The sequence below is a fragment of the Maylandia zebra genome, linkage group LG18 (genome assembly GCF_041146795.1).
Source record: "Maylandia zebra isolate NMK-2024a linkage group LG18, Mzebra_GT3a, whole genome shotgun sequence".
In the NCBI taxonomy this organism is placed as follows: Eukaryota; Metazoa; Chordata; class Actinopteri; order Cichliformes; family Cichlidae; genus Maylandia; species Maylandia zebra.
Genome location: NC_135184.1, coordinates 9,607,144 through 9,629,826, shown reverse-complemented (window position 1 = coordinate 9,629,826; position 22,683 = coordinate 9,607,144). Strand labels below are relative to the sequence as shown.

Genomic DNA, 22,683 nt, shown 5'->3' with positions numbered 1-22,683 from the left:
GTAATTGTGGCAGTTTGAAAAAGATTTAATAAAGGTTTCATAAAATAACAGTCAAATTTCAGATGAGAGAAGAAGAAAAAAACTAAATGAAAGTGGCTTACTGCAGAGTGCAATTACTGCACTTGTGTTCATTATGGACCGATTTCTGACAGAAACGTTACACACTGCAAATTCATTCCCTCACTCACTTTAAAATAAATAAAATACTGATCATCTCGATGCCCCTTGTATTGTGGCTCTCCTGCTTTGAAAGGGAAACTGCAAATACATGATTGCAACTACAAAGATATGCACGGGCCAGCTTCACTGATGCTCTGCTCCACAGAGTTAGTTTTTTTAGGACTTCTGCCTCGGCCTAAACCAACACACTCTCAAAATTTGACCAGCTGTTCCTGAGACGTAAAGTTGAAAACTTTCCAGATTTTGTTTTCTCTATTCTGAATATTGACACATTTAACCTGGTTTCCCTTTTAAGTGAAATTTTATAAGACTTGGTACATAAATATTTCAGGTATTGTCAAAATGTTGTGATCTTTGACCACCGAATAATTAACTTGAACACTCAGTTTCAGGCGATCTTCTATACTTTTGGATCTGTATGATGCCAGTGAGAGTGGATATCCCAAATATGATCATCTCAGCCACAAAGAAGCTCCATCCATCTGCTGTTCAAGCCTTATGCTTGTGATAGGCAACCAATCAGAAGAGGTTACATGGAGGCAGAGGAGACCTAAACTCATATGGAACTGTGAACCAAACAAAGCTCCTTTAATAAAGTGCAAAAAAATATGTTGAATTCCCTCTAAACAAGAAATTATAATATAAAGACCAAAATATAATCAATTCAGTGTGGAATACATATGTGTCAGCAAATTTTCTACTGTGTTTTTCTCCACATACTGTCAATGATCCACTGAACAGCCCCCACTGTTGTTCTGAGGCAGCTCAGTCATCCAAGTCTCACATGAATGCCTTTTGGGAAGTCAAAGAGGCCATAAGCTTTACTAACACCTTTGCTTTTACTATGAGATGCAGCTTTAATGTTTTCTTTGTATGTGCACCAATAAGTTCTTTTTGTAGAGAACGACGGCGCAGCGAGGGCACTTCACTGACTTTAAATACATCACACGTGAAGAGAGCAGCTCTGTGGCTTCAGACTGTGCCGCCTCGGCAGGTGGTTTACAGGCGTCTGGAGGGGGAGCCGAGTTTGGCTGACAGGATGGCGGAGTGTCAACAGGTGACACAAGTGTGCAACAATGGTCTGACATTACAGAGTCCTCTCCAGCTGATGTGGGAAGGTTACCAAAGGAGGCTGCGCTGACCTCTGCTGGGGAGCACAGGGAGTGAAAAAGGATGATGACGATGATGCAGGTGCCCTGATTTCTGCCGAAGGTGGCACTGTATCACATGTGTTTCGACATCCAGTTACGTGTAATGTCATATCCTCTTTGCGCATGATTGTTTTCTCACAGTGTGGGCAGTGGTAATGACCCGTGTCTCGGCAAGGCAGGTTGCATCTGCAAATGTTTGTATCTGCAAGGGACAGCCATACATCACAGTTAGGAATTTAGCTGTCCAGCTGTGATTTTACTCAGTGATGCGATGGCATAAATATTTAAAAATCATGTTTCTTTCAAAGTAACTCTAGCTTTCTTCTAAAGCTGATCTACTGACTCCAAATCAGAGTTGGTAAGAGTAAGTAAAACTGTTGACCTTTAAATGTACGGTAAATGCAACGCTGTTAATCAAAAGAAGCCCACATTTATTTCCTCTTGTCATCAGCTTACCTTGGAAATAAACTGCATTTTTGATGTGGGACTCCAGATGTCTGCACATGGTCCTTGCACGTGTGGTGGTGAATTTGGGACACAGAGGGCAGCCCAGCTGTAAACAATTCCCAGTTTTACTCTTTAACTGGCATCCAGTCTTAATTATGGATGGATGCATCCTTCATCATATTTTTATTTACTTTTTCCTTTATACAAAAATAAAACATATGATGATGATGGATGGATGCATCTGGAAAACAGTTTTTTTATTATCATTATTACTTGTTCTATGTGGTTATTTTATAAATTATGAAAGAATAAACTACACAGCCCACATTAGGAGCCGGTTTCCAGGACAGTGACTAGGTTAAATGCCAACCGTCTCCTTACACGTTGTTAGGCTTGTCAACTGCGAGGGTCACAGTAAGCTCCAAGAGTCACAATCTTAAAAATGAGCTATATGTAAGAATTTATTTTAAAGCTGATTCAAAAAGAAACAATTTTGCTACCAAATGCAGTTTATTATCCAAAATATGTTTTCTGCCTCTCTGACAAATAAAAATCATCATCAGCCACACAACAGACTGAACAATGAACAATAACACACACACACACACACTGAACCTTCAAATTCACACTAATATAACAAAACCCCGTCAAACCAGTAAATATTTAAAGTGTCTATCAATTCAGATAAAGTATTGAAGAACCTTTTTCTACACCAATCAGCTGTGACCAATAAAGGACGTTCTGGTCTGCGCATGCGTGATTATCTCAAGCGCTGACAGCTAAAAACAAACACTCGCTTTGACAGGTTTAACACTTTAAGACTGTCACACACTAGATTCTTCGGTATATTCAAGTTTAATGTAACGTAACTTTAGAAAATATTCTTACCGCTGTGAGAAAACAAAAACAGATGCAGACGGACCTCCGCGACAGTTACCTCCACAGGTTGCAGGAAATTACGTGACAGACTGCTCATGGGCAACTTTACTTCCTCGTCTTTAGGTTTACTGTGGTTAGACTAAAGGTGCAAGTCGCCCCCTACTGTAGTAGACGGTAACATCGTCATTACAGTATATTTTGAATATTAGACCTGGTTTCTATATATTTAATTGAAGCCTTTTGAGCTATCAGCTTCTCTTCCCGGACCTGCCTCACTCTGTTTCCCTGCATTTGTCTTTTTAATATGAACTTCTCGACTTCCTGACCTCTATGTAACATCGTCTTAACTCTGATGAAGAGCAGCTGAATTGATTACATGGCTAGTGCTGCTAAATCCTGCAGGAAGTGTATTAACAGAGGACTACAAAGGGAGAAGTGCTGAGTAATCTGGCCCTGTCATACCTTAAAGGCCTCACAATATCATTTTAGCTAACCTGAGCACTTTGCTCTCAGACTGCAGGCTTGTTGTTGGTTCCTAGAGTTTCTAAAAGTACAATGTTAGAGAAAGGATTCAGGTGTTAGGCCTCTGTCCTATGCAACCAGCTCAGAGACATACACCCTCTCTACTTTTAAGATTAGACTCAAAGCTTTCATTTTTCATGAAGATTCTGGATGATCATTTATGAATCAATCACACTAGAGTAAAAAATGAATGGCTAATTCATTGCAACTAGGAATAATTCGTGGTTGCATTTGGCAACTGATTGCAAATAGTTGCAGCTGGTGGCCCAGAGATTGAATGTGCCACATGCTAAACCACCCTAAACCTTTGGGTGGCCAGTTGTAAAGGTAAGCTGGTGGGAGACAGACAAAGGTTAGCAAATAACTGCTGTCTGACTTATAAATTCAGACCGATTGGTTGCTTTGTTCTAATGTGACTGTGGCATTAGCTGTGCTGCTGTAGGCCCAACCTGCTGGGCGACTTCCCATGATGCACCAATTCTCCTCTTTTCACTCCTAGTGCGTTTATATGGCACTACTGTAACTTTTCTCTGCTCTTGCCTGTAGTTTTGTGTTTTGTCTTATTTGTTGATCCTCCTCCATTCGGTCATGGCATGATTGCCCCTCTTTAAGCTGGTTCAGGGAGTTCTCTTCAATGCACCATCACCAAGTAGTTGGTCATGCAGGAATGCTAATACAATATTAAGCACCTTGAGATGACTGAGATGAACTGGAGGGATGTAGAAATAAATAATTTGATTGAAAATAATCTGAAGTATGTGTACTTGTGTTTTTTGTTCTAAAACCATTTTCTTATAACTATTGCTCTAGGAAATGTAGCTAGTAACCTTTCAAAAGTCTTACAATTTAGAGTGGGAATGAACTTGATCCAGCTGGTCCAGTAGATGGCAGCATTACCCAACCAAGATCGTCCACTTCTAAACATGGAAAACCCAAAATAACAAAATTAAGAATTATAATCATTGTTTGTCACATTTCACACTAAAATGCAGTACTGATTCAGTACTTAAAAACAAAACAAAAACAAGCAAATACAAACAGATTCTTTTTATTTTGGTATAAAAGACAGATGCATTTTTATACAGTTCAGTAAGAAAACTCTACAAAATTACTACAAAATCAGTGTAAACATTTTCTGGTTGGTCATTTTCTCAAAGTCTCTAAGCCGAGACAGAAAAGAGTGCAGAGAAGATACTGTAAACACTGAAAATAACACTGATTGAAACTGTACAATAAACACATAAAAGGCAGCGCGCTGAAGAAACGAGTCACACGATTATACTGCTGTCCTGTTTTTGAGAATAACTTTATTTTAGTGCAGTTTATTGCATAGTTTTGTTTGTTTCATCAACATCAACTCCCCTTTGTGACATTTCTGGAACATTTCTATACAGCAGCCCTCTTTTGGGTATCTGCTGCAGTTTCCCCTCTAGTCACAAGCAGAGTGAGTTTGCTCATTGACACTGCAGATACAAGATAATCTGGTTACTCACAAACACACACTATGACCTTAAAGGAGTAAATTATTATCTTCAGATGATGTCTTTCTTGTTGCGAGCTACATATGATGACTGTTTAGTGTAAGGCTGCAGCTGGGTTAGGTTAGCTTCACACGAGGACTGGAAATAGCTTCATACAGCTTTAAAATGTTTTCCAAGCTTCCTACTTGAGACAGAATATTGTTGTGCACACCATAAAGCATGCTAAAATTCATCCTTTTGACTTCACACACATATGAACGGGATAAAATGAAACAACTTCCACTGCTCTATTAAAAAGCTACTTTCAGCTGCTCTTTTATTCATAAGGAGTCACCACAGCAGGTAGTTTGATTGTCTGAGATATCTTTAAACACTTGATGCCCTTCCTGTTGTGCTTCCCAGTCTCAAACTGGGAGAAGACACTTTCTTTACTTATTAGGAAAATGTGTAAACCACTACACTCCTAGAGGATCTAATTATTGTCAGACCAAATTAACCCTCAGTCATTGCCAAGATACAGAAAAGAATTTACAGTTTTACTGCTGCTCTTTTCCAGTCATTGTGTTTCTGAAAGAAAAAACAAGCTTTTTCACATGATGAATACAGATGTTGTAGTAAAGCAGTTTGGACATTTTGGAAACAGATGTTACGTGTTGTGACACCCCCTTAAGATGTCTGCAGAAAAAGCATTTCTGTTGCACAGTGGCGGTAATGTGCACACTTTAAACACCATCATCAAAAGGTCTGGATTAAATACGTCCATAAAGTAGCTGATTTGAGTCATTTTATGTATGAACACCGATCATTAAAAAGACCATTTTAATGCCCACAGCCTAGAGAAAAGAAAATCTAAAGGTTTACAAATACCTTAATGTCAACATTTTTTTTTTAAGTGTCCAGGATATTTAATACCAACATTTGTTGATAGGCCTCTGTGTAACTGACTGAGGTGCTACCTGTAGCTACAGGCAAGGACATCATAAACTGCAGCTGTACAGGATGTGGGCTATGTTTATAAAACTATAAATGTCAGAGGTTCCATACATGAATTTGCTTTGAATAAGTGAAAACCCTTCACAGCACATCTAAATGTTAAGACTCCAGTTTATAGATTTCTATTCAGACATTCAACTGAGCATTTTTGTGGTTGACTCATTTGTTTTACATACATACAAAAAAAAAAAAAAAAATTAAGACTGGGAGGAGACACAAACCCAGCCTCTAGTGACTCAAGCCAGTGTACTCCCTCAGTCCCAGAACCAAGCCTGGATGAATGTGGGAGGGACACTGCATCAGCAAAGCCGAGTGTATATCCTCCTGAGAACTACAGGAAAAAAGTATCTTTCAGTTTAACTTTATTGTGATTTCCTGTCTCTTTGGATCAGAGGCCACACAAACACATGAGATATCATTGGAAACATAAATGAATAGACTGATTATCAGGAGGAAATGGTTGGAACCATTTGGTACGCCTCCCCTTGGAAAGAAGGGAGCAGCTGAAAGCATCTTCTGTGGATGTTTTTTAGGTCCATTTTATTGCTTTTGTTAGACCCATGCTAGCTGTTTCCAGTCTTTATCCCGCACTCAGCTAACCAGCTGGTAGCTGTAGCTTCATAGTTAATACAACAACAAGAAAGAGATATCGGTCTTCTTATGTAACCCAGATAAACACACAGCAAGAATCTCTCCCAAACGCTGGACTAAGCTTTGAAATGTTTAAACTGCTGAATGTGTTGAATTAAAAAGCTGAATCTGAGCGTTTTATTTACAACTTTATGTCTTTGAGTTATTCTTGAACCTCCACTGTTTTATCTAAATCAATGTGAGGACTGCAAACATTTAAAAAACATATTTACACACAAACAACAAGAAAATATGAAATTAGAACATTTTGTGAATGTGGATGTTTCGTTTTACTGATGTCTTTGTAATCATCTTCTACATTCCACTTTGTGTACCCACACGAGGTTGGGAAGCATTGCATTATGGATTACTTCTTTGATTATCTCCTACAAACCAAGCCACTGCAGAGGCAGAAGTGTCCTCACTAGCTAAGATCAACATTGGAGACAAAGACAAATAAAATGAAGTCTGCAGCTCCTTCTATCCAGAAAACACAAATGTTGTGGTCATTTTTGAATTTAGAAAAAAAAAAAAGTCATTGCTACTTTGCTACTGAGAATACTGTGCAGAAATCTTGACCAACTCCTAATTTCATTATACTTTACTTCCAAGCAGCCAAACACTCTTGTAATCTTTAAAGTGCTCTTGAGCAATAGCCCTCCAGGCTTTCTGAAAGTCTTTCAACATTTTTCTTTGGACACTGGTTAGAGCTTGTACCTGAGCATTTTCACAGGAATGTTTTTGTTTATTAAGCCACTTTACACTGACCTCTGAGCAGCATCTTTAAAGAATTTTAGGGAACTGAACAAGCAAGGGACAAACGAAGAAGTGGCAGGCTTATAACGCTATTCTAGTAATAGTATTATCATCTGACAGACATGCCCTTGGGGATCCTGTCAGATCTGATACTGTCAGATTTCGGTCCACCATTCAGTACCGTCTGATAATCATCTTAGTGGCAACGCTCCCAAACACACTGAAGATGCAGTAAAAGCTTACCTGAATAGAAAAACACACAACGGAACAGTATCGGTCATGAACTGGGCTCCCTGTTTCAACATTACTGAAACAGTATGGGATCATGTAGACAGAGCACAGAGCTCAATGCAGCAAACATCCAAAGAAAAGCTTTAAATGTTCTTCAGGAAGTCTGGAGGACATTTCCTAAAGACTACTTAAAGAAATTAAATGAAAGCATCATACCAGATATTGACTTTCAAGCTTTTTAGAAATCTGCAAACACTGTTTCTGCCTTATATCTTTGAACATTTCAACAAATGGCATTGCCTATTTCCCATTTTGCTAGTGAAATATAAAGAAATGTTGGGTGGGTCAAGACTCTTGCACAGTACTGTCTCTCTGTGATTTTCCCTTTTGGCCATTTGTTTGTTTGTCCACAGATCCACAGCTTAACAAGAGTTTTTCAGCCTCTAGTTATTTTTGTACCATTTAAACTCCCACTGGCTTTTTTCTCTTGCCAAAAAAGGAACAATGCTGATAAAATGCTCCTTAGATATATATATACACAAGTGAGTGATTGTCAGCTGTCGCATTCATGCTGCATAGAATATTTCTGGGTGTCCATCACGAGTCCAGATAGACGGAGTAAATCTGACTGAGGCAGCGGTCGACACCACCTGCCTGGAAGAGGAAGCTGTCGTCTGGGCAGGGAGGCAAGGAGTAACCGCCCCCCGCCTGACCCTGCAGGTCCTGCAGCAAGTCAAACCCTGACAGAAGGAAAAAAAAACAACAACACAGCAAATGAGTTATTTAAATGTGAAAGGTTTTATTATTACATATGGGAAAGAGTTTAGTTGGAGGTTTTAAAAAAAATGCAAACAGATAGTTGCCTTCATAATTGTTTGAGCAACTATAATCAATGTTTTATAATAAATGGCATCAAATAACAGCATGGAAACCATGAGGCAATATTAAAACCTACTACAGCTCACTGTTTATCTGTCTGCTCAGTAAATGTTTAGTCTCAGTTTGCTCCCACTGTTCTTATAGTGTCACTTTCAGTAGCTGCTTTTAGTAAAAAGGCTCTAAAAACCTTTAATTGACCAAATTAACAACAAGCGGATAAAAAGCTATTAGCCTCAGTAAAGTTTTACTCTTTAGTCAGATAATTATCAGCTATATAGATCTTTTTAAAATTGCATTAGAAAGCTTATTTCAGCTCTGAAATAAAACTACAGGTTACCACAGATATAGTTAGCAACAAGCTACATTTGTGTAGTTGACGTCTCACCTGTAGAGTGGGAGGCGGGCTGGTTGGTGAAGTAACTTGCAGGCTCAAAACCTCCATCGCTGGGTGCCTGAGCCATCTTTCCCTCTCCATACAGGCAGCCTAGGAGAATCACAGAGTAGACGAAGATGAAGCATGGCATTGAACACACGCCTCACTCACTCAAGTAATGTGAGTGAGGCATTGAACACACGCCTCACTCACATTACTTGACTTGATGTTGTCTGTACCGTGTTGCTGCGAGAACACTTGCTGTTGGTGGTTGTAGGTTTTCTGGAAGCCCTGCAGCCGGACATCTACTCTGTCTGAGCAGGGACTCGCTGGGATCACGTCAGCGGACACAAACAAGGAAGCTGGTCTGTTCCTGGAAACGCACAACATAAACATTTATCTAGCATCAAATCACAAAAACAGTTGCCTCAAAGCGCTTTATACTGTAAGGTAAAAACTCTACAGTAATGTGGAGAAAACCCCAACAACCAGACAACCAACCACCAGGCCAATTTTGGATTAAGCCCTGCTGCCACAGATGACCACCTTTTCTGCTTGCTCACCTTCCTTATAAATGGCTTCTTCACAGACATCCAACCAGTGAAATCATTCCTGATTATTCTCAAGTAGACAGATAACAGTAGATGGATCAACTGATGGGCCAGATGCCTTTTTCAGGTCGTGCGTCAGGTCTTTGGTAGATTTTTTAAATATTTCTTAAGGACATGACTTTCAGAAACTGCCGTAGATCATTTTTAGGCCCATCACTTTTCCTTTTGTTTTTTAGGCAAAACTGGACCAGTTTGCTTAACCTTCTAGGACCTGGCGTCCACATATGTGGACATCACATTATGGGTTGTCTAGACCACAATACTAAATTTTACTCTGCAAGGGCCTGATATCCACTTACGAGGATATTATACTGCCACCGTTCTACTGAAATTTAAGACGAATGTCCTCATAAGTGGATCTAATTTTTCAAAGAAACAAAAATCAGGTAAAAAAATAAATAAATCTGGTAATTCTTTGTTTTTATATTCATCAGGTTCCAATCAGCCCAAATAGCAAAGAAAATTAAAAAAAAAATGCCATGAAAGAGTTCGGGTCTTAGGAGGTTAAGGACACACTCCACACCACATTGAGATAAGTTTTCAGTTAATAGTTCTTTGAAAATTTTTTTTAAAGACCTCCAGAAACTGCAGAACTGTTGCTCAAGAGCACTTTAAATAATTACAAGAAAGTCCAGCTCCTTGGAAGTAAACCATAAAGAAATAAGAGATGACTTAAGATTTCTAAAGTTAGTAACATCAAACTATTCTCCACAAACACGGTTAACTTTAAACTCCAGTACTGATTACTGCGTGTGTTTCAGTGTTAAAATGAATAAACACTGACCACATTCATCATAGTGATGGAGTGCTACGTGTCAACAGGTCCTACTGAAGCCATTTAAAGACCAAATCTAAGTACAAGTTGAAAGTGACAGGTTTGATGGTTTAACTCAAAAATTATTATTTATTTTTTTTAAAGTGGAAATGAAGTTTCCAGAGAATTGATCCTGTATGTGACTGACTCAGCCCGGCCTGTTTCTACACTAATGCTGTTTTTGGCCTGACCTTCACTTCTGCTGAACTGCTGAAAGTTTCTGTCACACTGAGATGTATATCAGCGTTTGTTAAGCACCATAAAATTCAACACAAGTTTTCCAAGCCAATAAATATTATGGTAAAACGATAATGATGTTGTAACTCTCTGATTGATGGAACTTCAATCTTAGTTGTATTAAACTAAATTGTGAAAATTATTTCATAGGGAAGGTTTCAATCAATGTAAGCAACAACACTGACTCTGATACAATGAACCCAGGGCACGAGGTTTTCAGGTAATTAAATCAGATAAACATCAGCTGACCGCTGTATACATCAGAAACATGTAAACACTTCTCTTCTGCAAACAGTGCAGTTTGTATAAGAAAGCGTTTCCACCTCAGGAGGGTAATGTGCTGCAGAGAGCTGTATCCATCTCTTTGCTGCAAGAATGTGCTGACTGTGCACAAACACTCTGACTCAACATGGAAACGAATGAGTCAGTGGAGCCAAGTCGACGAGAAGAAAGAAAGGCAGCTGAATTTCTCTCTAAGGAGATACGCAGCTGAAAAAAAAAACAAAAAAAAACCCCCGTACGGTATTCAAGTGCCCCCCTTCCACCTTCAAAGAGCCCACTCTCAGCATTTCATGTGGCCTGAAGGCTTTCCTGGATGATGTACTGCAGCATATTGGTCCCCAGAGAGCCAAACAGCACTGGTTTCTGCTGGAAGACTTTTAGTGGGCTTCATAAACAAGCCAGGCCTTGTCAGAGATACCGATGGCTGCTGGTCTGAACATCGTATATTTTCGCATCTGATCAGCTATAAAAAGAGGAAATGTTTGGAGATTTCTTTACATATCTCTCATTTATCATCCCCAAGTCTCTTTATTACCCATTTCCCATGTCAGATGCTATTACATTTAAGTTAACAGTCTCTGCTTTCATTGGAGAAATACAATAAAAGCCAAAATTAATCAGAAGGACTTTTTGAAACCCAAACTGATATAACTTACAGATGGCTGTGGCTTCCCGAGGTAATAAAATCCAGGTTTTGTATAGTATTATGTAAACAACGTGGCCTTTGATATAGCGTGGCTGTTGAAATGAATGTGCTGCAATGACTGCAAGGCAAAAGAATTCAACACATCTTTGAATTTCCCCTCACTGGCCCCTGAACCATCAGCGCTGACCTTAACTATAAACAACGCCGTCTGCGCCACGGCTTACATTCTTGTAATGTTGCAACAACATAGTTGAGATGTCTGAGCTGTGCTGGGTCGATCTGTCACTTTGTGGCCGGTGTGCCCAACTGCTCACATGCACGAGCTTACCGAGGGCCCAGGGCTGAGGACGCGGCTGTCAGTAAACCTCAGGAAACTTTTTGTCTGATCATATTTTACCAACTGACCCTCTGCAGGACTCACGTTTTTCTTACTAACTACAGCTGCCATCCTTACTGCTTATGCAGAATGAAAGGAATCCAGCTTGCAGAATTTAAGATCTTCTGCACATTGTGCTGCATTTAATTGGTGCCAGCTTATGATCACAAACCTGATGTTTCGAATTTGAATTTTGAAAGTATTTCGGTGATATGGATTTAATGGATCACAGGGGATTATGTTAAATCTGTGCAATACAGATGGAGATTTAATGGGATCTAAGTGCTACCACTAAGTGCTTAGGGAAACTACAGCACAAGCATTTCATTTTAGAGCTACAGCAAGTAAAAAAAGTGAAGGATTTCACTTAAAGCGGCTATTTAGGTCCAATGTCACTTGGAGTTTCTGCAAAATAAACTTCATTACATCGCCTTCCTTCAACGTGTATAATAGTGTTTCTGTGTGAGCGCTATCCTGGTTAGTGTGCCTGTATCTGATGGACACGCTGCTGCAAAAAAATGCAAATCCAGCACCACGCTACCTCTCTCTTCCAACCGCACAATATATACAAACACTGTGCATCACAAATACTAAACTGATGGACAAGCCTCACTGCGGGCCTCTGTAAATTATTAAAAGACGTCAAAATGGCTCATTACAGCCAGAGTAAACATTGGCCTCCCTATGAGGTCAGAGCATGATGCTGCCTGCACCATGAAGAAAAGATAATTTACTTTCACGTGTTTAACGTCTCTCGTCTAAGTCATTTTGTGGAAAATCAAGTGCTTGTCTGGTATTAGCTTTGGCAGGTTGTCATATACTGTGGGCACCAGTGGGATTCAATGACATCCTCCGCTGCTATAAAGAGACGTCAATGGACGGATTGTGCATAGCTTCATGGAAGCTCTACTGTAGCTGCACATTTTAGGAAGGCGGAGAGATTCTGAGAGAGGTGAGCAAAGTTCCTAAAAATGCACAAAAGCATCCAAATGTTTGATTTATTAAAATCTGTATTTGTTTTGTAAACTTTAAAGTGGTTTTAGAAGTGAAATATGTGATGAAATCCAGATCAAATAGTACTTACAAATTCTGTGTTTTCTTGTATATATATTGGTTGACCGACACAATACAATCTCCTCAACCCAAGGCCTGTGGCTGGCACACATACATTTATGATGTAGTTTTATCACTACAAATACAATAACTTCTTGAGTAGTTTTCAAAGAGGAACAACTAACCGTAACGTGTAAGAATATCTGAAAAACAGAAGTGGACTTTTTTCATTTGTAATCATAAGAAAAAAAAAATAAAGATCTTGCAATAAAAAAAAAGCTTCTGCGTTGAGACAAATTTCCATTGATACATATTTCTTACATTTTAAAAATCACTAAGCATTTCCATAAACAATCTCAGATATGTGTCTAATCAATACAATGCACTTTGCTTTAGCAGTCAGGGTCAAATCTGAATCCTTTCAAAAAAGATGACATTGACCAAAAAATAAAAAAATAAAAAACCTTCTTCAGCTTCAATTCTAATCAGTGGATTCGCCATCACTTAAACATGCAGACTACTTTTGCAGTTTGCACAATATCACTAAGGGACAGAAGTGAGGTTGGCTTAAATGTCAATATGTATCCCATAAACCAGGGGTGGAGAACTCCAGGCCTCAAGGGCCGGTGTCCTGCAGGTTTTAGATATATTACCCTGGGTCAACAAACCTGAATCAAATGATTAGTTCATTACCAGGCCTCTGGAAAACTTCAAGACACGCTAAGGAGGTAATTTAGCTATTTAAATCAGCTGTATTGTATCACACTCAGGTATTATCAGTGAAGGAGTTCTAGTTAATTACACTTCTAAGTGGTCTAAGTAAAGTAAGACACACGAGGCTGTCGGCATAAATAAAAGAATAAAAGACAAGTGGCACAAAATCATGGAAGGATATGTTTTTGTCTAGTCCACTTTTCTCGCTGATGAATTGGGCAGTATCTCCTCTGCCTGCCTTTCTGGAAAAGTCACAACTATACATAGTAGACCTTTTGCTACTTTCATTTCAACCCTAAGGGTCAATGATGAACCCTAAAGCTTAAACCTGTTGAAATCAGTGCTCAGAGAAAACAACCAATCTTAACATTTAAGCCAAACACCGAAAGGCCACTTGAAAACAACCCTTGGAAATATTGGAAGAATTTCATATGAAACAATGTGCATTATATGGTAATATTTTATATCATTTATTAAACCACAAAAATGTTATTCTGGCCTTTATTGATGCTATTTTATTAGACAGACTGTTTTTGTTTTTACTATAGTGCCAATAAAAGTTACTTTATGGGCAAACCTTCAATGACCAATAATTTTAGGCCCTATTGTCCAGAAACTGCAGCCCTGGAGGCTTTCAGCTGTATCTTTTTAGTCTCACTTCTACTTTTATACTTGCCTAGAGAAAATTTGTCTCAGCTTACAGTGCACATAAGTTCTGTGGTCTCCAACTACCCAATCAGTGCGACCACAAAGCCATAACTCCATCTCTGGTGATAATGTCTCTGGTTTATTCAAGAATGCACAAGCTCGGATCTCTCTGGCTTTTTCTAGAAATCAGAGATGAGGGAAAGCAAAACAAAATGACTGTGAAATCTTTAGTATCACTTTGAAGCTTCAGTGTTTGATATGGAACAGAGCCGGACTGCTCAGAAGTGTTAAGCAGCTTAGAAACACTTTAATACATGCCAGATATGTTTAAACAATACGTTTAGGACATATAAAAGCAGAGGTTTTGGGGGCGAATCCTTGAAAAGGATACAGAAAGGAGCATAAAATTGAGGTCTGTTAGTTTTCACTATTTTTATCTATAGTAGAAAATAACTCTGAATAAAAACTGCCACATGAGATCTTATTCAGCTCCACTGTAGTGAGTTGGCAGCAGAAATCCCAGCAGCAGATAACTGAAAACCTTGCCAGACACCACGAGGGGTAAGTAGGAAAATATGTCTTTTCTTTATTTTTGTGATTTGGATGAACTGACTATTTTACGTTTGCCTCTTGTTTTATTGTTAAATGTCAGTAAAGTAATCTCCTTCCCAAGAAATAAAAGCAGCCCAATGTTGAAATACATGACAGTGTAGAAATTAAAAATGATAGATGTTTCTTTGCTTTTTATTATATGAAAGAAAATATTCACAATGGTGCAACAAGATGCAACCTTGGGGAAGATAAACTTCCATCAGATTTAACTACTGCCCACTGCTGCCCATAAGCAAGTCACTAAACATCTATTACTCTGCTATAAAAACTAAGTGGACTGTTTCCAGTCCAGCTTCGTTGTATGAATAAATAAATAAATGCTCAGGGGATGCACCGCATTTAACTTGAACTTGCTCTGATCTTACACTCACCCCTCTCTCATGCTCCCCGGGCTTGTTAATGAAGATATTGGGCTATTAGCATCAAAGTTTCCCTCCAGGCCTGGATACCTCGAGTCTGCTGATGGGGGCAGAAACTCTGAATTCCCCCGACTGTGGGCGGTGCTGCTGCTGTTTGAGTACACACCTGAAAGAGAGCCACAGATAACCTCAGTAAATCTGCTCCACCAAACATTTTGAGCATCCACCTCCACATCTGGTCCCACATCTAGTCTGAGGTCTCTGCAGCAAAGGTTGGATGATGTATATAACAGTTACAATAGAGTAGGAGTTAACATTAGAATCATTAGAAACTTCAACTGCAACGTATTTCACTTCAACGCCAAATTACATGTAGCCAAGTTTTCCAAACACCAAAAGTTTAGGAAGTGTTGCAATGCTTTTCATTCTCACATCTTTTGCTGTCAGAGATCGACCGCAAGTAGTTGTGGCAACTAACTGGTTGCCCGGAGGCTGAGTGTGCAATCTCCTCATACACTGGGTAAATACTTTCAATTGCACAGCAATTGCACAAACAATCACAGTCAGACAGAACGACTTTGATTAGTTTTAGACAGACTGGTGAATGTTTTAAGATAACTGGCATTTAGAAATGCAGAAAGATTACCAGGGTGTTGCAATAAATCTGTGTCAGCCTGCAACACCTTTCCTGTCAGTCGAGGCTTAACTCAACTAGTTGCTAACTGGCTGTACTCTGGTTATTTTCATATATTTTCATACTCTTGACAGGCACTCGTAAACATGACCATATTTCCCCAGTCTTGGCTTGTTTACACTGGCTTCCAGGACGTTGTAGAATTGATTTTAAAATTTTATTGCTTGTTTTTAAATCTCTAAATGGATTAGCTCTGTCATACCTCTCTGATTTGTTAACTAAAAATACTCCAAATAGAACTCTCAGGTCAGCTGAGAAGCAGGCTGAAAAACTGAGGAGACTGGGCCTTTGCGATAGCTGCGCCCAAACTTTGGAACAGTCTGCCTCTTGAAATTAGGATCTTTCCAACATTTTTAAAACCCATCTGAAAACACATTTTTACTCTCTACCTTTTAATTGTGTTAAAATTGTGTTTTACTTTGTTCTTTGTGTGGGTTTCTTCTACTTTTTTACTTTTTTACTATGTACAGCACTTTGGTCAACCTGTGTTGTTTTTAAATGACCTTATAAATAAATGGATTGATTGATTGATATATAAATAAAAGTTGCTGAGCATCTGTGCCGTTAAATCTTCCTACTACATCACTATCACATCACTACCTGTAATGATGATTTTCACTGGGTTCAAGCTGTATTGAATTGTATTATAACAAACACCAATAAAATATAAAGAAATGAAAGGCTGACTCTACTCAGTGTTGCACTTTATTTTTCAGCACAGCCTTAATTCTCTCAAGCTGTCTTGCAATTTCTTTAAGTAGTCTTCAGAAACGGCTCTCCAGGCTTCTGGAAGGACATTCAAAGATCTTTGGATGTTGGCTGCCTCTTGTTCCTTTCTCTGTCAAGATAATGCAACACTGCTTCAACAATGCTGATGTTTGGGCTCTGAGGAAGTCAGTCCATGACTGATAGTGCTCCACTGTTGGCTCTTCTATCCAGGTATGCTTCTACTGTCCGCAATAATTTTCATGGTGAAAAATTGAACTAATATCAGTCAGATGCTTTGCAGATGGTATAACATGGTGGATTAAAATCTGACTGTACTCTTCTGCAATCATTCAATTTTGACAAGCGCCCCAACACCGCTGGCTGAGAAGCAGCCCCAGACCATGACAGAGCCTCCTCCATGTTTTACAGATGGCTGTAGGGATGTTTGTACCGCTCTACTGACCTCCTCCATAAATACTGAAAGGCCAATAAAACTCTAATTCGTATTCATTTCCCAATAACAGCTGTTGCCAGTGATCTTCAGTCCAGTTACTGAGTAATTTGGCATACCTCAGCCTCTCTTCACATTTCTGATGAGGCTTCAGTGAACAGTAGATGGATCACCTGAGGGGTTAGATTTTCCTCTCAAGTCCTGTGTTAGGTATTTCCTAACATTTGGTGGGTGTGTTTGTTAAGTTTGGGAAGAAATTATGTTTTTGCAACAGATTGTTGGTACCAAGGTGCCTGCAGACATAATTTAAAATGGGTTCTTTGCAAAGTTGTCTGTGTAGACACAACACTGATTCAATTAGGTCCCTTTTACAAGGATTGGACTAAAAATGAGTAACAAAAAAAAGCAGCCAATGTTCAAAGAAAAGCTTTGAAAGACCTTTAGAAAGCCTAGAGAATTATTGCTCAAGACCACTTTAAAAAATGGCAAGAAAGTCTGGCTCCTTGTAGGCAAACAAAACTGTCGAAAATATTAAAATACTCAATTTATAGTTAAATGAAACTCTTCCAAATTATCGTGCAGTAGTGACATTTCCCCCCACTGATGAGCAACTCAATGTGCTATAGAAAAACAATTTCTGGTGTAAATACAAGTATATTACACACAGTGTGCACATATGGACAGATGGGGATTAGACTATGTTGCAAGCAGACTTTGAGGAGTTTCCATGGTCAGCGTAATCCATTTTTCTGTAAACCTTTCAGAGCCACATTTCAAGCCTACAGGGGCTGAATGCTCAATATCAAAAATATAGTTTCATGCTGTTCATTTAAATCTGTAACTTGTACCTGCATGCAATCAGTAAGCTGTCAGCACTAGGTTTTAAGCCAAGCTGACAATGATAGTGTGTGTCACCATAAATCCACCTAGTATACCACAACAGAAAGCAGTTTTCAGGCTATAACATTTGGCCATTTGAGATAAGAAAAAGTCCTCCTGGGATTTTTTCAAAATTAAACACTGACATGCTTGTTTCACCCTGACTAAACATAGCTCATAGCGTGCCGCTTGAGGCTTTTCCCTCAAAGTCTTCTGAGTAAAACGGCGAGTAGTCTGAAGTAATAGACATGGACAGCTTTCCTGGACGCTCTCCACTGTCTTTGGCCAACTGAGCCTCAGTGTACCTGACAGCTTCTTGATTCTGGTTCAGCCATTGAAATGGAAAGAAAAAGAGCTTGGCTGGAAAACCCGTTTGGAGAAGCTGAAGGACAAGTGGGGTGAAGGCCAACTTGCCCACAGTCATGGTGCCCAGTAATTGGACAAGGTAAACACTGGCATGATGAGCTATCATCGAAGGAATGAGAGAGGAGGGAAAGGAAAAGGAGCAAATGAGGCCATGGGAGAAAATGAAAGAGACAGCTTAACAGCCCAGGTGTTTTTGGCAATTACTCTTTTCTTTTGGGTTTTGCTCATTTCCAGAGAGGCGCTGGAGGCTAAGCACAGACTTCTGCTACCGTTTCATCTGCACATACCTGTGAAGTCATCTAAAGCCGGTAAAGGTGAGCTGTTTTTTTGGTGTGACGAGGCAGAGCTGTGGAGATGCTGGCGTGCCAGGCAGTCACTTAAGATGTCAGATTCCAGCATCGTGGGCACCTGAACCTGACAACAACACAAAACGCATTACAGCCATATAGATACATGTCATATAACAGCACTGTGTTATCATGCTGGTGACCAAGTGTGGGTGTTTGCCAGCATGCAGGGATGAGAATAATTACGTTAAAGCTGCAGCTTAGTTGTCTTCCAACTATATGCTGTTGGGCAACGCAGCTCCCATGCAAGTTTAAACTAAATGACTTCTCTTTTGATTTCATTCAGTAAAGCAACTGAAAACACAGTGAGCGAGCTGCAGGAGGTTTTCTACTGTTCATTTATCAAAGAAATGAGTTTGCACCAGATGCCTGGTTCTTGTTTCATCTTGCGATCCAGCTTCTTGAGGTACAAAATCCAGAAATCTTATTAGGCAATCGTATTCCAAAAACGTTCTAGCAAAGTTAAGGCTAAACAATTGGCTTTATTTTCCAGCGCTAAACAGAACATCCCCCCGGAACTTTCCAAAACAATTTATTGACAGCTTCGGGATTCAGAAGAAGCTCGCGGCAGACACCCAGGAACCACAAAAGTGGCGTGAATAATCAGCAAGAAATGCTCACCCAAAGTAGCGTTCACGAAGCCAGAAACTTCAATCGCTGTGACACATCAGCTCGAATAAATGTATGCCCGTGAGGAGCTTAAGAAGCTCATCTTTAATATTTCAAAGTTCCAATTAGCCCCACAGGGTTTACTGCAGCACAGGGCGTGTCGACTGTGTCACAACTTACCAACACACGTGGTTCTGTTTAAACCAAACAAGGCATGCGAATACACACACAAAGCCCCAGTGTCACTCACAGGCCATAGAAAACAAACAAGGCCCAGATAAAGCAGAACAATAGGCTCCCTATTCGGACTTCCAGGGAGTGTGTGTAATACTTTGTTTTGTTGTATTTCATCCTACTGAATCATAAACATACCCACTCTCTCCTGCTGCTGCTGTAGTTCTCCAGAAATAAGACCTGCAACCCCCGAGAAGCCCCCTTTCTCTTTGAAAGTTATATAAAGAAGCAGTTCTCTACTATCTATATTTAAGAAAAAAAATTCTGGAAGAACAACATTGTTTTGAACTTTAAGGTTAAACGGGAACAAACATGCATCTCATTTGCTTTTAAACATGAGGTAACAATCAGGAAATAAAATCAAGATGTAGCACCAGAAAAAACCCTGTTTTACTTTCTCTTCCTGAGCTTGTTCATTTTTAGCTACAGATTTTCTATTCAGGGTCTCATGAATGACGGTGTGTGTCTTTATGGAATTTAAAACATAACCTTTTTTGGGGGGCAATTTTTATGTTTTAATAATTATTGAAAAAAGCTGTCTATTTTTAACTGAAATGCCAGATTTGGGGAATGGCACACTCACTGATATTTTTAGGAAAGCAAAGCTTTTATTTGTGTGTCACTTTTACAGAAAGAAAATCCTTGTTCAGAAATTGCATGCTTTTACGGTCACTCATTTCTTCCAAATTGGATCAATTTTAAATGAATTCAAGGTCATTTAAATGATTTGGCACCTGCAGGCAGGACATCTGCCTCCAGATGTTAGGCTTGACCATAAATGCTTCAGTTTGGCTTTTGATTAATATGTCTTTCATTCTTTATTTTATGTAAATGTGTATGCTTATAATGGTGAGTGTTGTTCCGTAACCACTGCTGATTAAGCAGCTGTCTATGTTGGCCAGGACTCTGTTGCGAAAGACATTTTAAACCTCAAGGGTCTTGTCACCAGGTTAAAATGAGGTTAAATACAAACATGCAGTCATGTGAATAATAAGGTTTCAAAATCTAAGTTCACCCTATGATCTAGCAGCAATAACCTGAAATAATTGTTTTCTGTATGACTTTATTAATATGTGGAGGAAATTTGGCCCACTCGTCTTTTCAACGTTGCTTCAGTCCATTGAGGTTTGCAGGAATTTGTTTATGTACAGCTCTCTTAAGGTCCCACCACAACATTTCAATCAGCCTGAGGTCCATTGCAACACCTTTTTAACCATTCTGTTGTAGAGTTTTTGCTGTTTTTGGACTCATTGTCCTGTTGCATGACCCAGTATAAGCAAGATATAAATGTAGGACCGATGGCCTTATATTGAATCTAAATATCGGTATACAGAGGTGTTCATGTTTGACTCAGTGGCTGCAAGGTACCCGGGTCCTGTGGCTGCGAAAGAAACCCAAATGATCACCGCTTCATCAATGTGGTTGATAGCGGCTATGTTGTGTTTGTACTGATATGCTTGTTTTTTACCAAATGTGGGACAGCTGCCGACATTGTTTTTAGTTTGTAGAGCCTCTTTGTCATTTGTCATAATAACCTTCAAGTTTTGTGCTGAAATAAAATCAAAAACATGCATGGCTGCTCCTAATAACTTCATCAAATAATGAGTGGAGCCTTCATAGCAGTTTGTATTGTTTTCATCATTATGAGAAGAAACACAACTTAACATGTATTCCAAACAAGAGAAGACAAATATCCATCATAAATACAAACTCCAGATGTGCTGTGTATAATTGCAGACAGTCAAGTATAATAAATTGGGAAGGAAAAAAAAATCTATCAAGTAATATAACTTAAAACATTTCATGTTTTATGATGTTAAGCTGTTGAGAAATAATCAATTGATTCCAGTAAATTTCAGCCCTGTGAAGGTGGCTCAGGAATACAAGGCACTGATGTGATCCTGGTTTAAATTATGTACTTTTGATCCCATCCAATAAAAGCTTAAATATGACCCCACTATTGGACAACCTGATAGGTGAGTGGTTAGGGTGCACACTGCATGTTTTACTCCTGGCTAGACGGACCTTTATTGAATGTCTTTTCCACTATCCACCCAAACCATCCATTAAGGGCAAAAAAAATGCAGCTCAAATTTAAAAAAACGTCCCCAGGTTGCTTTTAAAAATGCTTTGGCCATAATTTTTTATTTCTAACCACACTTTCTGAATCCTCCCTTTGCTTCTGAACGACACACAGTCAAGTTTTAAAAACATAGAAAGGTTTTAATGTTCATTACCTTGACCTCCTTTTCCTGAAGGCCTTTGGCTGAATGAGCTTTGACGTGCTTTCGTAATGAGCTGGGGTCAGTGTAGCGCTTGGTGCATCCCGGTATCTGACAGGCGTATGGTTTCTGTGAATGAACCACAAGAAGGAGAGGTGAGAGAAGTTTGACTGAACATTTAGAAGCACCTTGGTTTAACTTTCTGTTATAAAAAGAAAACAGGTGTGCTGCTATTAAAAAGAGCACAAATTATTTTTTGGTGTTTTGGGGAACACTTTCTCCTGCAACTCTTCTTCTAGCGGATTGCAAAAATTTAGCAATGTTGATTTCAGTACTGAGCTAAGGAGAACAAACCTTTTTTTGTACAGAAAACACAACAAAAATAGCACAACACGCCAAATTAAACCCAGAGCTTGAGAGTTATTATTAGATTTACTGTAAGGTGCAGACTACACCATCTCTTATATATCCTACATTATGTATTGAGAAGGTTACGAATTTTCTACACCAGAACTGAATAATATTCACAACACGATGATGATTTTATAGTCTCATCAGATACAACGATGTCAAACATAAAATGTGTGTACAAATAATGGCACAAGTTCAGATGACTCACATCCACACTGAAGGCATAAACATTTAGGATAAAGATCGTAAATGTGGCTACTTCTTGTGACAACTGGACTAACAGAGGAAGAAAGAAGATGTAGTTCTGTCAACATTTTACATAAAGTGCTCCTCAGCTGAAAGGGAGGATATTTACCTTTCATCTGCAGGCTTAAAAGAGGGAAAGAGAGAAGAGAGTTTAGCCATAAATCATTTCATTCATAAAGTAAACTGTATGAGCTACCTGCAGTCTTTGTATTCATATAAAAGTATTTATTTCTGCACATTATTTCCTGAAGGAATAAACATTTCATAGCAGGCTAAAGCAGCTGGAAGACAAAGTATTTTCTGGTGTAATGATATAAAATACTACAGTTAACTGAGTCCTCCTGAAATAAGTAAAATGAGTAACATCGTGGAATGTGTGTTGAAATGTTTTTTACTGTACAAATAGCTCATTTCTTATATGCAGACAGGTTTTCATCATTTTACTTCGAAGTAGAAAGTTGAGTAAGATGACTGTATTTCACAATTTAGTGAATAAATGAGCTCATTGCCATGAATCTCAGATCTCTTTTTTATTCGCTCTTTTTCATTGCCAAGTATTTAACAGGTGGATTCAATTATACATTCATGAAAACACATGTACAGTGTTTATTTGAGCCTTTTGGGTTTATGTGCTGGGATGTG

The 22,683-nt window shown here is 39.0% G+C and overlaps 1 protein-coding gene and 1 long non-coding RNA gene across 5 annotated transcripts in view; both read right to left on the bottom strand.

The window, feature by feature from the left end:
• Positions 1–204: 204 nt before the first annotated feature.
• On the bottom strand, positions 205–3,337 carry LOC143413690 (uncharacterized). Its single transcript, XR_013094294.1, has 3 exons — positions 2,667–3,337; positions 1,788–1,884; positions 205–1,533 (listed from the first exon to the last, which is right to left on the bottom strand). It is a non-coding gene; the product is annotated as an uncharacterized LOC143413690 (long non-coding RNA).
• Positions 3,338–4,211: 874 nt separating this feature from the next.
• glis1a (GLIS family zinc finger 1a) overlaps positions 4,212–22,683 on the bottom strand; it is a 66,497-nt gene continuing 48,025 nt past the window's right edge. For all 4 annotated transcript variants that reach the window (XM_004555214.4, XM_004555216.4, XM_076876811.1 and 1 more), the window contains 6 exons: positions 21,400–21,513; positions 18,260–18,386; positions 14,887–15,040; positions 8,762–8,895; positions 8,535–8,633; positions 4,212–8,010 (listed from right to left, as the gene is read on the bottom strand). In XM_004555214.4, the coding sequence (XP_004555271.2) occupies positions 7,868–8,010; positions 8,535–8,633; positions 8,762–8,895; positions 14,887–15,040; positions 18,260–18,386; positions 21,400–21,513 (771 nt within the window). In that variant the 3' untranslated portion in view covers positions 4,212–7,867. The remainder of the gene's footprint in view (positions 8,011–8,534; positions 8,634–8,761; positions 8,896–14,886; positions 15,041–18,259; positions 18,387–21,399; positions 21,514–22,683) is intronic.